This window comes from Piliocolobus tephrosceles, chromosome 10 (assembly GCF_002776525.5).
Source record: "Piliocolobus tephrosceles isolate RC106 chromosome 10, ASM277652v3, whole genome shotgun sequence".
In the NCBI taxonomy this organism is placed as follows: Eukaryota; Metazoa; Chordata; class Mammalia; order Primates; family Cercopithecidae; genus Piliocolobus; species Piliocolobus tephrosceles.
In genome coordinates this window covers 12,107,675-12,122,885 of record NC_045443.1, presented here as the reverse complement: position 1 = coordinate 12,122,885, position 15,211 = coordinate 12,107,675, and the positions used below count along the sequence as shown (strand labels likewise).

General features: G+C 48.3%; 1 protein-coding gene across 1 annotated transcript in view; it reads right to left on the bottom strand.

Moving 5' to 3' along the window:
• Nucleotides 1–14,534, bottom strand: part of BCL2L14 (BCL2 like 14) — a 29,155-nt gene extending 14,621 nt beyond the window's left edge. Inside the window, exons 1-2 of the mRNA XM_023226171.1 lie at nucleotides 14,338–14,534; nucleotides 5,362–5,801 (exon numbers count right to left, since the gene is read on the bottom strand). Coding sequence (XP_023081939.1) covers nucleotides 5,362–5,794 — 433 coding nt within the window. The 5' untranslated portion in view covers nucleotides 5,795–5,801; nucleotides 14,338–14,534. The remainder of the gene's footprint in view (nucleotides 1–5,361; nucleotides 5,802–14,337) is intronic.
• Nucleotides 14,535–15,211: the final 677 nt, after the last annotated feature.

Genomic DNA, 15,211 nt, shown 5'->3' with positions numbered 1-15,211 from the left:
AGACTTTCCACTTTGTAATCCCCTTATTGCAGCCCAACCAGCCTCCGCTGGATCTCCGGCCACCCATGGCCCCTGGCAAAGAAAGAAATGGCAAGAGGCTGGCTTCCAAAACCGAGGGAACCTTCCCTGGCCCGTGTCCTCAGGAGATGATAAAGGAAAGCAGGCCTCTGCTGCCTTTACCACCTTGTGCAGCTCATCTAGGGTGATCAGCATGTGGTTCTACCACCGGAAAGCACCCTGTGCCCATCTTGCACATTAAGAAGGTCCATGAAGTGTCTCAAAGGCTCTGTCCCCTCCTCCCCTCATAAGGTAGGGCAGCCACAAGATCACCAACAGGTACAAAATTACCCAATCTGGCTAACTGTGTACAGGGTATTGATTTTTTTTTTCTTCCAAGACAGAGTCTCACTCTGTTGCCCAGGCTGGAGTGCAGTGGCGTGATCTCGGTTCACTGCAACCTCCGCCTTCTGGGTTCAAGCCATTCTCTCTTCCTCAGTCTCCTGAGTAGCTGGGATTACAGGCGCCCGCCACCGCGCCCAGCTAATTTTTGTATTTTTTCAGTAGAGACAGGGTTTTGCCATGTTGGCCAGGCTGGTCTTGAACTCTTGACCTCAGGTGATCCTCCCACCTCAGCCTCCCAAAGTGCTGGGGTTACAGCAGGTATTGATTTTCTGTGGATTTGTGGACATGGAGTGACACATGTCCAGGAGAAACTATAAGCAAACATCTTCCCACAGATTCACTAGCTCTAGCTAAAATTCCCATCTTGGATATTTTCATTTTAAAACATGAAAAAGAAAAGATTCTATTCTTGTCAGACTTGGTCCTGTCTGATAGGCGAGGGAACACTGGATGGGGTGGGGAGAAGACAGAAAGGCTGTCTGTTCTTTGGAGTCCGTTTTGGGGGTCATTGTGGGGCCAGGAAGAACAGGCCAACGGGGTCGGAAGGTCCCATTTCGCCTGTGGTCTGAGGCATTTGTTTTAAAGAGAAAGGGCAGGGGTTTGGGGTGTGACTTCCTCATGGACTGTTCTTTCCCACTCAGTATCCACTTTCTTCTTCTTCCTTAGTAACAGACCCCTAAAATGTGAGGGGCAGCTGTGAACCCAGCTGAACAAACTATATTCCTTGGGCTCCCTTGCAGTAGGGAAGGGCCAATGAGATATCAGAAGCTGGGAGCAGTTTCAAGAAAGCTCTCTAAAAGGGAACTGAGGCTGGGTGCAATGGCTCACGCCTGTAATCCCAGGCTTTTGGGAGGCCAAGGCAAGGTCATCATTTCAGGCCAGGAGTTCGAGACCAGCCTGGGTAACACGGACCCCATCTTTACAAAAGATAAAATAATAATAATAATAAAACAAAAGGGGGCTGAATTACCTAGAAAGAAGGCACTCTTTGCCCTTCCTTTGCTTCCTTTTTATTCCTGCCTGAGATGTAGACATGATGGGTGAAGCCCCAACAGCCACCTTTAGAATATAAGGTGACTTTGAGGTGGAAGCCACGAGCTGAGAGATGGCAGAATTCCCAGGAATTCTTGTTTTCACCCCTGTCACCCAAGCTGGAGTGCAATAGTGCAATCTTAGCTCACTGCAACCTCTGCCTCCCAGGCTCAAGTGATTCTCCTCCTTTAGCCTCTCGAGTAGCTGAGACTACAGGCGCAATTTTTGTATTTTTTTTTAGAGAGACAGGGTTTTGTCATGTTGCCCAGGCTGGTCTCAAACTGTTTGGCTCAAGCAATCCACCCACCTCAGACTACCAAAGTGCTGGGATTACAGGCATGAGCCACCTTGCCTGGCCATTCCCAGGAATTCTTAATAACTTTGTGAAGCTGTCATATCAGGCCTGAGCTGCCAAACTTTTGTCCTCTTGTAAGGGAGAGAAAAGCAAACCTGTATATTATTTAAGCCATGGGTATTTGGGTGTGCCATTGTATATTGCCGAACCTCACCTTAACTATGACATTCCACATGAGCAAATCATAGCTATGGAGAAACAAAAGGTTCACAAGTAAAAGAGCCTCGGCTGGCAGTCTTTAAAACTAGTTTTAATGTCCATTTCTCTACATCCTGAGGCCTCTTCCTAACATAATTTGGTCTTGGGACATAATCTCACAGTTCCTACGTAAGCCTGGTACTGAGGCCTGGCAGTGGCTGCACAAGGCTACATAGTGACCTTCAGTTAAAATAACCCAGGTGAGGCCGGGCGTGGTGGCTCACGCCTGTAATCCCAGCACTTTGGGAGGCTGAGGCAGGCGGATTACGAGGTCAGGAGATGGAGACCATCCTGGCTAACAGGTGAAACCCCATCTCTACTAAAAATACAAAAAATTAGCTGGGCGTGGTTGTCGGGAGCCTGTAGTCCCAGCTACTCGGGAGGCTGAGGCAGGAGAATGGCGTGAACCCAGGAGGCGGAGCTTGCAGTGAGCCGAGGTCGCGCCACTGCACTCCAGCCTGGGCGACAGAGCGAGACTCCGTCTCAACAATAAACAAACAAAAACAAACATAAAAGATCCCAGGACAAATCCAATTTGTAAGGCCTGATTTGTACATGGCAAAACAGAAATAGAATGTGAGGCTCTTTTGGATCATGCCCAGTGTAAAACCAACACAAGTATCACAAGTAAAAAACACGTAATTAACTGAATGCAAAAGCGAGGAGAAAAGTGAGACGGGAAGATAAGCTCTACAGATGTGTTGAAAGCCTTCTTAGGAGGTCATCATTTTTCATTTTTTATGGAGAATATTATTCAGCCATAGGTACTATTCAGCACATTAACACATCACCTGAGTGTTTTTGAATTTAATCTTTAATTCTCAATCTCACACAGAAGTTTTCTTTCCCTACTGAAAAAAGAAAGAAAAGCTTCTCTTGAAATTTTAGAAAATAAAAAAATGTCAAATGACACTCCAGTAAATATTGAAATAGAGAATGCAGTTTATCTCAGGAAAAACCGGAAGATAAAAGTCTGTAAAAGCTTTCTCTGTCTGCTGGCAAAGTCCACAGTACAGGCCAAGTAGAAAAGGCCATTTCGGTGCCTCCAAACTGTTCTTTGCCCCAGAGCCCAGATGCCACCCCTGGCAGAAGGAGCTGTGGCTGGGCGAGGGTGGCTGAGGGGTGGGGAGGCAGGTGTGGAGGGGAGCACCCCAGGGGACCACTCCCTCTTGCTCTAGACCTGCCTTAGCTGGGCAGAGTTCAGAGAGCAGAGGCCTTGCTGTGGAAGTTAAACAAGTCCAGGGAGAGGCCTGGACTTCCAGTGAGTCCAGGCTCTGCTACTTCCTGGCTGTTTCCTTGGTAAGCCCTTTTTGTGGGACTCTCGTCTCCTCATTCTGTCTGTGCCATAAGGTTCCCCCAGATGATCCTGACCATAACTCCCACCTTTTCAACATCTGAAACTCTAATGGGAAATGGGAGTTTCCTTGATCGTAGCGGATGATCTAAAGCTGTCTATGAGTGGGCTGATTCTCCAAGCAAGCCAGGACTGTCACATTTAAAAACTGAGACATTACTGCCACCTCTTGACTACGTATTGACAAGTTACCCAGGCCAATGAAACCCAGCAGGAGGGGGCCTTTCTTTTAAAATCTGAGTTTCATGATCGGGCCCAGTGGCTCACACCTGTAATTCCAGCATTTCGGGAGGCCAAGGCGGGCAGATCACGTGGTCAGGAGTTCGAGACCAGCCTGACCAACATGGTTAAGCCCTGTCTCTACTGTCTCTACTGAAAATAGAAAAATTAGCCGGGCGTGGTGGTGCACGCCTGTAATCCCAGCTACTCAGGAGGCTGAGGCAGGGGAATTGCTTGAACCTGGGAGGCGGAGGTTGTGGTGAGCTGAGATTGCACCACTGCACTCCAGCCTGGGCAACAGAGCAAGATTCCATCTGGAAAAAAAAAAAAATCTGGGCTTTGGGCACTGGGCTTTGTTGAAGGAGAAGATGCTTATGCCAAGGTGTGCACGTGAAGGGCAACTGTCTTTTTTTTTGAGACAGAGTCTCATTACGTCACCCAGAGCTGGGGTGCAGTGATGTGATCTTGGCTCACTGCAGCCTTGACCTTCTGAACTCAAGTGATCCTCCCACCTCATCCTCCATAGTATCTGGGACAACAGGCATGTGCCACCATGCCTGGCTAATTTTTTTATGGAGACAGGGTCTTGCTATGATGCCAGGCTGATCTCAAACTCGACGTCCAGTGATCCTCCTGCCTTGGTTTCCCACAGTGCTGAGATTATAGACATGATGGGCTCTCACTCTGTCACCCAAGCAGGAGTGCAGTGGCACCATCTTGGCTCACTGCAACCTCTGCTTCCCAGGCTCAAGCCATCCTCCCACCTCAGCCTTCTGAGTAGCTGGGACCACAGGTGTGCACCACCGTGTGTGACTAATTTTTTAATATTTTTTGGTAGAGACAGGGTTTTGCTGTGTTGCTAAGGCTGGTCTTGAACTCCTGAGCTCAAGTGATCCCCCCACCTTGGCCTCCCAAAGTGCTGGGATTACAGGTATGAGCCTCAGCGCCTGGTGAAAATGTTTCATTGAGTACAATTAATTTTGTCCAACTGAGGGAAGATTTTGTCAAAATGCTTCTCAGTTGTTTTTGTAGGACGGTGTGTACTTTGTCGGGAGTCCTTTTACTCGTGCTCTCTGATCTTCCCATCAACCATACGAGGTGGAGAGAGTGGGATACCCAATGTACAGATGGAAACACAGAGGCCCTGAGCGAATGAGTTGACAGGAAGAACAGCGGCCCAGGTAGCCCAAACAAGCCCCTGGTTAGGGCTCCTCCCTTTTTTTTTTTTTTGAGACGGAGTCTTACCCTGTAGCCCAGGCTGGAGTGCAGTGGTGCGATCTCGGCTCACTGCAACCTCCGCCTCCTAGGTTCAAGCGATTCTCTTGCCCCAGCCTCCTGAGTAGCTGGGACTACAAGCACGCACCACCATGCCCGGCTAATTTTTTGTATCTTTAGCAGAGACGGGTTTTCACCATGTTGGCCAGGCTAGTCTCGAATTCCTGACCTCGTGATCTGCCCACCTCAACCTCCCAAAGTGCTGGGATTACAGGCGTGAGTCACTGTGCCTGGCCTCCTTCTTTTATATGAGTGTCTAGTACAGAGGACTAGGAATTTGAGAGACAAGCTTATTTATAAACCGTGGAGAAAGAAAACCACTCCCATCAACCTTAAGTTCCATCATTCTCCTTTTAGTCTTGAGAAAAGCAGGGCAATTAGGATTGAACACTAATAAGTTGGAAAGCTGAGATATAATGCGTGCCCTCTCTAAAGCCACTTTACAAGATGAGAAGAGATGTACCACTCTGGATGCAAAGAAGGGAAAAATGAGGATGTGGGAGAGAAATAAATCCCAGATGCCTACCTTCATGCTCCAAGCACTGCTCCACGCTGGAAAGAGACCTGGACCACTGCTGGCTGTGCGAATCTTGGTATCCCAATGTCCTTAGACCCTGAGCAGAGAACTTGGCAGGCGAGCTCTGCGAATCTTCCTTCTCCACTACTCCAAAGAGTGCTTTCCAAGAAGACTTTTTCTTGCCGAGGTTGATGGCCTTCTCACTGGATTGGGAATTTCTGCAAGGCCGTGACACCTGTGTCCATGACTCATTTGCTGACCAATTCCCCAGGCCCCTCTGGGACAAACTTCTTGTTCTCAGCAGCTTTGGCGAGAAGAGAGCAGGGGTGCTCTTGAAGACATGGTGTCTGGCGTAGTAGGCGAGGATTTTGAATTCTATGGTGTTTAGGTCATCATCATCTAGGGGGATTTCTTCCAGGTCACACGCACTGGTGCTACACATGTTGGGCCTGTAACAACAAAGTCCACACTGTGCCCTTCTATGCAGGGCCATTTACTCTTTGCAGGTTAGGAGTGACAGGGGTGAAAACTCAGTAAACATTTATTGAACATCTATTGTGTTTGTGCTGGAGGGTAGAGAGGGAAAAGTCACAGTCTTACTGGGGTGGGAAGAGAGACAAGGCCACAGATAACTCCACACAAAGAAAATGAACTACCGGGTGCGGTGGCTCATGCCTGTAATCCCAACACTTTGGCAGGCCAAGGCGGGTGGACCACAAGGTCAGGACTTCAAGACCAGCCTGGCCTATACAGTGAAACCCTGTCTCTACTAAAGATACAAAAATTAGCCAGGCATGGTGGGGCATGCCTATGGACCCAGCTACTTGGGAGGCTGACGCAGAAGAATCGCTTGAACCTAGGAGTTGGGGGTTGTAGTGAGCCGAGATTGCCAGGGCTTGAAAATAGTGGAGGGAAAATAAGTGAACTAGCACTTGTGTCCAGATCATGGTGGTCTTCGACTATCAGGCTGAAGCTTCGCCTTTTCTCACATTGATCAGTATATTTCAAAAGGAGCTGTGGACTGTGGAGTTAAAGGTCTTGCTGGGGAGGTGGCAAAAGAGGGAGGCCAACTCAGGGAAGAGAAATGCCTGGGACCTGACCCTTCCCTTCCTCAGTTCCTTCTCTCTCTACCCTCTGCTTTAGCTTGTCCAGGCTTCTCTCTCCTCTCTCTCTCTCTTTCTTTTTTCTTGCTATATTTGGTATGCCATGTAAAATTTCATCTGAAAAAAGCATCCTGTTATTTTATTTACTTTTTACGAATTTGAAACACACTGATGGAGGCAATGGAGAGCTGTTCAAAGTTTTGAGTAGAGTGATGTGATCACAGGCATGTTTTAAAAAGATCAGTACAAGCACTAAAACAACAGGATGCAAGCATTTTGTCTTTATTTCCATACAAATAACAGGATAGATAAAGAACTGATTTTGTTCAATTTCCTTGGCTTAAGCTTACATGAAATAACTCCTTCTCTGGTTTCCTGCTAGGAAAGCAGCTCTTTTTGCTAATAATCTGTTTCCTTCTGCTGTCTGTTAAGGACTACATTTTCCTTTTTGTCTTGGATGCGAGAAAGCCCAGATCTACCGTGTGAAATGTCCCAGGCAGTGAGTGTATCAAGAATTAGCGTGGGTTTCTCAGTCTAATAGTCCCAAATTCAGATTGTGGCCATGCCAATGACTAGTTTTGTGACCTGTGGCAGGTTACTCCACCTCTCCAAACATGAACTTCCTATAGGCAAATTGCAAATAATAATAGTCATCTTGCACAGACATTGTGAGGGTGTAAGATACACAAGAGAAGTCCCTGCACAGAACCTGGCTCAAAAGTGGTAGTTATGTTTTTTTCTAGTTCAGCTGTTTTCCTTGGCCCTCTGGCTCTCTTTTTTTTGAGACTCGATTTTGCTCTGTTGCCCAGGCTGGAGTGCAGATCATAGCTCACCACAGCCTCAACCTCCCCGGCTCAAGGGATTCTCTCACCTCAGCCTCTCAAGCAGCTAGGACCACAGGCACACGCCACCACACCTGGCTAATTTTTTTTGTTTGTTTTTTAGAGAGGAGGTCTCACTCTGTTGCCCAGGCTGGTGTCAAACTCCTGGGCTCAAGTGATCCACCTGCCCCAGCCTCCCAAAGTGCTGGGATTACAGCCATGAGCCACCATGCCTGGCCTCAGGCTTTGTCTTAATATGGCTCTTAATCATGTTCCCTTCCGTTCCTGGTCCTAATTCAAGACCGTCTTTTGGCATGTAAGCTGGTGTGATGGTAAAGAAGCTGCAGCGATATTAAGGGGATTGGCTGGCATGTTCCTCTTTTTCTTTCCACGGAACCCTGTCATACCAGGACCAAATTATAAAGAAATGGGACAGTAACTGGAGACAGGGTTTGAGGCAATGTGAGGCGGTACAGACAAATCGACCTGGGTGTCTGAAGGACAGATGGCCAGGACTGGCTCAGCTTCTAACCTGCAACATCCTTGGGTAAGTCACTGCATCTTTTTGTCCCTCGGGTGTCCACCTTATTGATAGAATGAGGATATTCTCTAACTTTTCCCCCTGGTTCTGCTGTTAGAAGGAGGTGTAGGAGCTGAAATACCTCCCCTAAGGGCCTGCTGGATGCTGCCTGTTTCCATCACTGTATCCTCTCGTTTACTCAGAAGAGGCTCATACTGGCTGACAGTGAAGCTGTTTATCTGAGGAACTGCTCCTTGGCCAGGCCCCAGGAAAGGAAGGTCCCTGGCTAGGTGCGTACTGATGGAAGTGAGCCTGGGAGGGAGGCAGGGGGCTACACCACCACATCAGATGACGAGGGAGGGGACAGAAATGGCTCTCCCAGTGTAGCAAAGGGCAAGTTGCAAAACCCGCCAGACCAACTACACAGACATAATCACACAACCTCCAAGCCCCATGAACCCGCCTCACATAACTGAATGTAAGCAAATGCTTGAGGAGTATGGCATGAAGTGGGGGTCATGACCGCCATCCTTCCTCCCCCTCTGCTGTTTCTTCACATTGCTGTCTTATTCCAGGGCTTGGACAATCTTTCTTCCCGCCACTGCTCCAATTTCACATTCACTTACATGCATTTCACTCACATGCAAACCATTTGCTCTGTCGGGAGTCACGTCGACGTCTCGTCAAAGGTCACGTTCCTTCCTGCTTTTCCACTTACCCCTTCCGGCTCCCCAGTTCCATCCAAGCCCACCCTCCCCCACGCATTCTCCAGTCATCCCACCCTCCCCTCATCCATCCCCGCAGCGCAGCCCTGTCCATTCTGCCTGTAAGGGACATCTGGTGACCCACCCCAGCTCCACTTCCCTGTTCCCAATGACCAATCTTGGTCTCACTAAAGATGAGACAACCGTTATGTGTCTCCTGATCCAAAAACATTGGATCCGAATCTGATCAAACCTCTGGATCTAATGATCAGTTTACAGGAAATACAGGGGACAGAGAAATAAGCTAACGACCACAAGAAGGCAGCTATCCAAATTCAGTATGTGGTAAATTCTGCAAGACAAATGGCCAGTTTCTTCAACAAATAAATAGCACCAAAAAGAGGTGAAGACAGAGAACTGCTACAGCTTAAAAGAGACATAAGAAACATACCCGACAGGGCACGATGGCTCACGCCTGTAATCCCAGCACTTTGGGAGGCCAAGGCGGGTGGATCACCAGAGGTCAAGAGTTCGAGAGCAGACTGACCAACATGGAGAAACCCCGTCTCTACTAAAAATACAAAATTAGCCAGGCATGGTGGCGCATGCCTGTAATCCCAGCTACTCGGGAGGCTGAGGCAGGAGAATCACTTGAACCTGGGAGGCAGAGGTTGCCGTGAGCCGAGATTGTGCCATTGAACTCCAGCCTGGGCAACAAGAGTGAAACTCTGTCTCAAAAAAAAAAAAAAAAAAAAAAGAAAAGAAAAAGAAAAAAGAAAGAAAAGAAACGTATTAGGCAGGGCATGATGGTTCATGCCTGTAATCCCAGCACTTTGGGAGGCAGGAGTTCAAGACCAGCTTGGCCAACATGGTGAAACCCTGTTTCTAAAAAAATACAAAAATTAGTTGGGCATGATGGCGGGTGCCTGTAATCCCAGCTAGTTGGGAGGCTGGGGCAGGAGAATCACTTGAACCTGGGAGGCAAAGGTTCCAGTGAGCAGGGATCGTGCCATTGCACTCCAGCCTGGGTGACAGAGGGAGATTCCGTCTCAAAAGTAAATAAATAAATAAAAAGAAAAAAGAAACATATATATATATATAAAAAGGAAAGGTCAGTTAGATGTCATGAGTGGATCTTTATTAAATCCTAATTCAAACATACTTACTGTATAAAGATGTAGATATCTTTGAGATGATAGAGAACTAAACATGGTGTATATTTTAGATGATATTAAGGAAGTATTGATCATCGTGGCTGGCACCGTGGCTCACACCTGTAATCCCACTACATTAGGAGGCCAAGGTAGGATCCAAGGGAGGATCACTTGAGGCCTGGATTTGGAGACCAGCCTAGGCAACAAAGTAAGATCCCATCCCTCTTTTTAAAAATTTAAAATTATAAATATTTTTTAAAAAGATAATCTCATTGAATGTGGTAACATTGCCATTAAAAAGTACATATCTGGGCTGGGTGCAGTGGCTCACGCCTGTAATCCTAGCACTTTGGGTGGCCAAGGTGGGCAGATCACTTGAGGTCAGGAGTTCAAGACCAGCCTGGCCAACATGGTGAAACCCTGTCTCTACTAAAAATACAAAAATTAGCCAGGTGTGGTGGCACATGCCTGTAATCCCAGCTACTTGGGAGGCTGAGGCTGGAGAATCACTTGAACCCAGGAGGTAGAGGTTGCAGTTAGCTGAGATGGTGCCACTGCACTGAGTAACAGAGTCAGACTCCGTCTCAAAAGAAAAAAATAATAATAATAATAAAGAAAATAAATAAAAAGGTACATATCTGCAAGTATATATAGTATATATGTATATAAAAACAAAGTAGACATACTGTAAGATATGAAGGCGGGACTTTGGCTGGCTTCCCCAGCACCCAGAGTAGCGCTTGATGCTGTACTGACTGGGCTATCCGGGTTCTCTAGAGTAGTGCTTGACACATGGTAGGTGCTCAGATATCTGATGACTGACTGGATGATTGATTATAGGACTGCCAGACACATTCAGAATACAGGACACGTCGGTCACATTTGAAGTTCAGATAAAGAGCAAATAATTTTTTAGTATATGTCCCAAATATCATGAGACTAATATACCATAAATATTAGTATATGTCCCCAATAAATATTATATGCTAAAAAACACTCATATTTGTTGTTTATCTGACATTTAAACGTAACTGGCTGTCTTGCCTTTTTGCTTGCTAACTCTGGCGCGCCTAGGAATGGAAGCTGTTGCTGAGATACACTGACACCTGAGGTGTGTGCAAGCAGGCAAAGCGGGTCACCAAGCCGGGTGAGGCTCTGGCAAGGTCTGTGGTCAGAATTAGGTACGGCAGACTTGGTGGGGGAAAAGGCAGAGTCTAGCAAGAGACCGGACATGGAATTTCTCAGGAGAGGATTCATGAGGCTTTTGATTCAAGGCTTCCTTTTGGACTGAGCAGCTCAGGGTACTGTAGGAAGGATGTGCACTCTGGTCCTTCAGGAACTGTGTCCTTGGGTAGGAGGCTGTGCCCCCTCGTCAAGCCACTATCACTGTGCTCCTGAAGAAATCTCCATGTACGTTAGAAACAATCCAGACCTTTTGAATGTAATGCGAGGGCTTTAAAATTGTGTGTGTGTGTGTGTGTGTGTGTGTGCCTGTATGTGTGTGTGTGAGAGAGAAGTGTTGTCATTGGAGAGAGGGCTTCTTTAAGAAACAAGTTTGCTAGTGCTGTTTCAGCAGCAACATCAGAAATCGGGGGAAACCACTGAGGTCAAGATGGAGTACTTAGTCCTTCCATTTCGTAAAATGTGAGATTTTTGTTGTCTTACAGGCTAGAAAGGCTGTGACTTGGCCCGGCCGACAGGCAAAGCTAAGGATGAAAGAGGATGAGAGAGAGGCAGAAAGAACAGTGCTTAGGAGCCAGCCCCAGAAGGAGGCTACCCTACAGCGCAGGGAAGGCGGGGGCCACTGCCATAAGAACCTGGAGAGGAGGGAGCAAAAGAGAACAAATGGAGACAAAAGGGTTAAGAGGGTTTAAATGTATTTAACAAATGCAGATGCCGGACCCAGTGGCTCACGCCTGTAATCCCAGCACTTTGGGAGGCCCAGGGGCAGGATCCCTTAAGCCCAGGAGTTCAAGACCAGCCTTGGCTCTGTCTCTACAAAAAATGAAAACAATTAGCTGGGCGTGGTGGTGTGCAACTATGGTCCCCGCCACTTGGGAGGCTGAGCAGAGAGAATCACTTGAGCCTGGGAGCCGGAGGCTGCAGTGAGCTATGATCGCGCCATATGATCTGTTGTCTGGAGCCTCCCCTTCTGCCCTTCTCCTCTCCCCTCACTTCAGACCTCTCAGGGTCCTCGTGCCTTCTGCCTGGACTGTACACCCAGTGTGCTCCAGCCTGGGTGGCAGAGGAAGACACTCTCTTAAAAAACAAAAATAGGGCCGGGCGCGGTGGCTCAAGCCTGTAATCCCAGCACTTTGGGAGGCCGAGACGGGTGGATCACGAGGTCAGGAGATCGAGACCATCCTGGCTAACACAGTGAAACCCCGTCTCTACTAAAAAATACAAAAAACTAGCCGGGCAAGGTGGCGGGCGCCTGTAGTCCCAGCTACTCGGGAGGCTGAGGCAGGAGAATGACGTGGACCCGGGAGGCGGAGCTTGCAGTGAGCTGAGGTCCGGCCACTGCACTCCAGCTCGGGCCCGAGCGAGACTCCGCCTCAAAAAAAAAAAAAAAACAAAACAAAAAAAAAATAAAATAAAGAAAAAACAAAAAACCCACCCACACAAACATGGAGTTTTTGTTTCTTCTAATTCTGGTTATAAATTACTTGATCGTTCGGTTTACAGCTAAGTCTTACTTTCAAGCAGCAGCGATCCAGTATTATCACAGGTTAAATCCCTTCTGGTTTCAGCTGTTCCTACAGAAATTGTACTTTCCAAGAAGCCCAACTTTGGGGTTTATGGAAATGTAAACCATAAGTTTTATGCTTATGGTGGTAGAAGCCCTGGGTAGGGCCCCTGAGTGCTGGGTCAGAACCTGGAGGGGAGATTTCTATTCCTGAGTGAAACCCGTAAGGCTTATTCTAATTCAGGGCCGCAGAGCACACAACCCTGCCTCACTGCCCTGTTTACCTTCCTGCTCCTTATCTATAACAAACCTGCACTCTCAGAAGCAAGGCTACAGAGGTTCTTTTCTTGGCCTCTTTCCCTCCCCGAGGTGGCCAGGGTCCTCCACGTCTGGTACCAGCATGTCCTTTAGGAACACTGGCTGCCTGGCCGGATGTGCTGAGAGGCCGGCTGAGAAGGCCACGCTGCAACAAGCACCTACATCCCAGGTATTGGCAGATGTACTGTCGCAGGGTTCTCGCTCTGTGGACTCACTTGTTGAGGTCAGATTTCACTTCCCTCCCAGTGGGTGGCAGCTAATGGATGAGCACACAGAGGAAACCATAGCAAGCACCTCGTGTTTCCACACACAGAGGCGGCCACCACCTAGTGCCCCAGTTACGCTGCACACCTGGTTCGCTGTGCCTCTGCCTGTCCCAGTGGTGAGGGGTGTGGAGAACCCCTTGGCGGCTGTCCCAGCAGAAGAGCTGACTTCATGTGCTCAGGACACACCGTTGAGCCCTGAGTGGATCTCGTGGGCGCTGACACTCATCCCCCTGGAGCCTCCCATAGCACATCCTAAGCTCAGCTTGGGTTCTGTTGTCTGGAGCCTCCCCTTCTGTCCTTGTCCTCTCCCCCTCACTTCAGACCTCTCAGGGTCTTCGTCCTTCTGCCTGGACTGTTCTTTTTTTTTTTTTTTTTTTTGAGACGGAGTCTCGCTCTGTCGCCCAGGCTGGAGTGCAGTGGTCGGATCTCAGCTCACTGCAAGCTCCGCCTCCCGGGTTCACGCCATTCTCCTGCCTCAGCCTCCCGGGTTCATGCCATTCTTCTGCCTCAGCCTCCCAAGTAGCTGGGACTACAGGCGCCCGCTACCTCGCCCGGCTAGTTTTTTGTATTTTTAGTAGAGATGGGGTTTCACCTTGTTGGCCAGGATGGTCTCGATCTCCTGACCTCGTGATCCGCCCGTCTCGGCCTCCCAAAGTGTTGGGATTACAGGCGTGAGCCACCGTGCCCGGCCCGTACTGTTCTTTAATACTAAAGGTGAAATGAGGAGTGAGAGAAAGTGCCTTAACTTCCCACAACAGAAGCTGAACGCTAGACAGAGCCTCAGGTCCTATTCACCAAACAGAAGGTCCAAGGCTCTGATTGTGGAAAGAACGGGACAGGGACCTCAGGGAGGAGGGAGCTTTCCGGAGGGGAGAGAGGAGTCTTCCATTTACCTGTGCCTTAGACTCAAGGAATTCTCTGGGGGTCTAGACCTCCTGCGGATGAGTGCCCAAGTTCCCACAAGGTACTCAGGACTCTGATCTCAAACCAGGAATTCCCACGCTGGCTCCAGTCCCCGCATCCCCGTGGTCTCCAGCTTGGGCAATGCTGTCCCTGGCCACGGAAAGGCTGTCATATCATTGCATACCTCCCCAGATACATAAGCAGAGAGGACTGAGTAACGTCACATGCCTCAAGCAGTAATGTGGTCTTAACTGAATGTCGTCCCAAACTCTTTGTAATAAAGGAGAAATGAAAGAGAAACCTAATAACCTTTCTTTCTGTTTCCTGGAAACCCCGATAAACTAGATTCTCAATGTCATTTTGTGTCTGGAGACTTACATGATAAGAACTTTGTCATAAACCCAGTAAAGAGCTCCCCAAATTAGACCGCCTCATTTGGCAAACAGCTAAAGACCGGGCTGTGTCCTCCTGCGAAGGCTGAGAATGAAGACTGGTGCCTCCTGGTGTTACCTGGTCTGGAAGCTGTCAGTGATTTCTTCGGCTTCAGGTCAGGTGGCAGTAAGGATATTTCTAGACCTGAGATTCTCTCCACGAAACTCAAGAGGAAACTTTCAACAGGTCTTCTTGGCTTGTCGTTTGGAAAGATTCGTGAAGTTTAGCGCTCCAGGCTGTAGCTTCTTCAGGGTTAGGACTCAGGCTGAAAAGAGGCTTAAAGGAGAACCACTTCCTTATTAAGCCCTGCCCCTGGCTCTTTAATTGAAGGAGGGGCTGATCTTTGCCCGTGTAATTTGACTCTAAAAGCAATTCTGTATCCATTACCTAGCACTCTTCCTGCCCTTTGGGATAACTACCTGGGTGTTCTGATACTTCTTTACTCTCCTTATCAGTTGTTGTTAGTTGAACAAATGTTTACTGACCACCTAACATGGTACAGGTACTGTACACATATGTAATCTTTTTTTTTTTTTTTTTTTTTTTTGGAGACAGAGTTTCACTCTGTTACCCAGGCTAGAGTGCAGTGGTGCGATCTTGGCTCACTGCACCCTCCGCCTCCTGGGTTCAAGCGATTCTCCTGTCTCAGCCTCCTGAGTTTCTGGGATTACAGGCTTGCACAAGCACGCCTGGCTAATTTTTGTATTTTTAGTAGAGACAGGGGTTTCGCCATGTTGGTCTCGAGCTCCTGGCCTCAGGTGGTCCACCCTCCTCAGCCTCCCAAAGTGCTGGGATTACAGGCTTGAGTCACTGCGCCCGGCCCACATATTTAATCTTAACAACACTGAGAGGCAGGTGTTATGATTCCCATTGCACAGATGAGGAAACTGAGGCTCAGAGAGGTGAAGTATCTTGCTAGGCATCCCTATCAGTTGAGCTGAGATCCAAATCG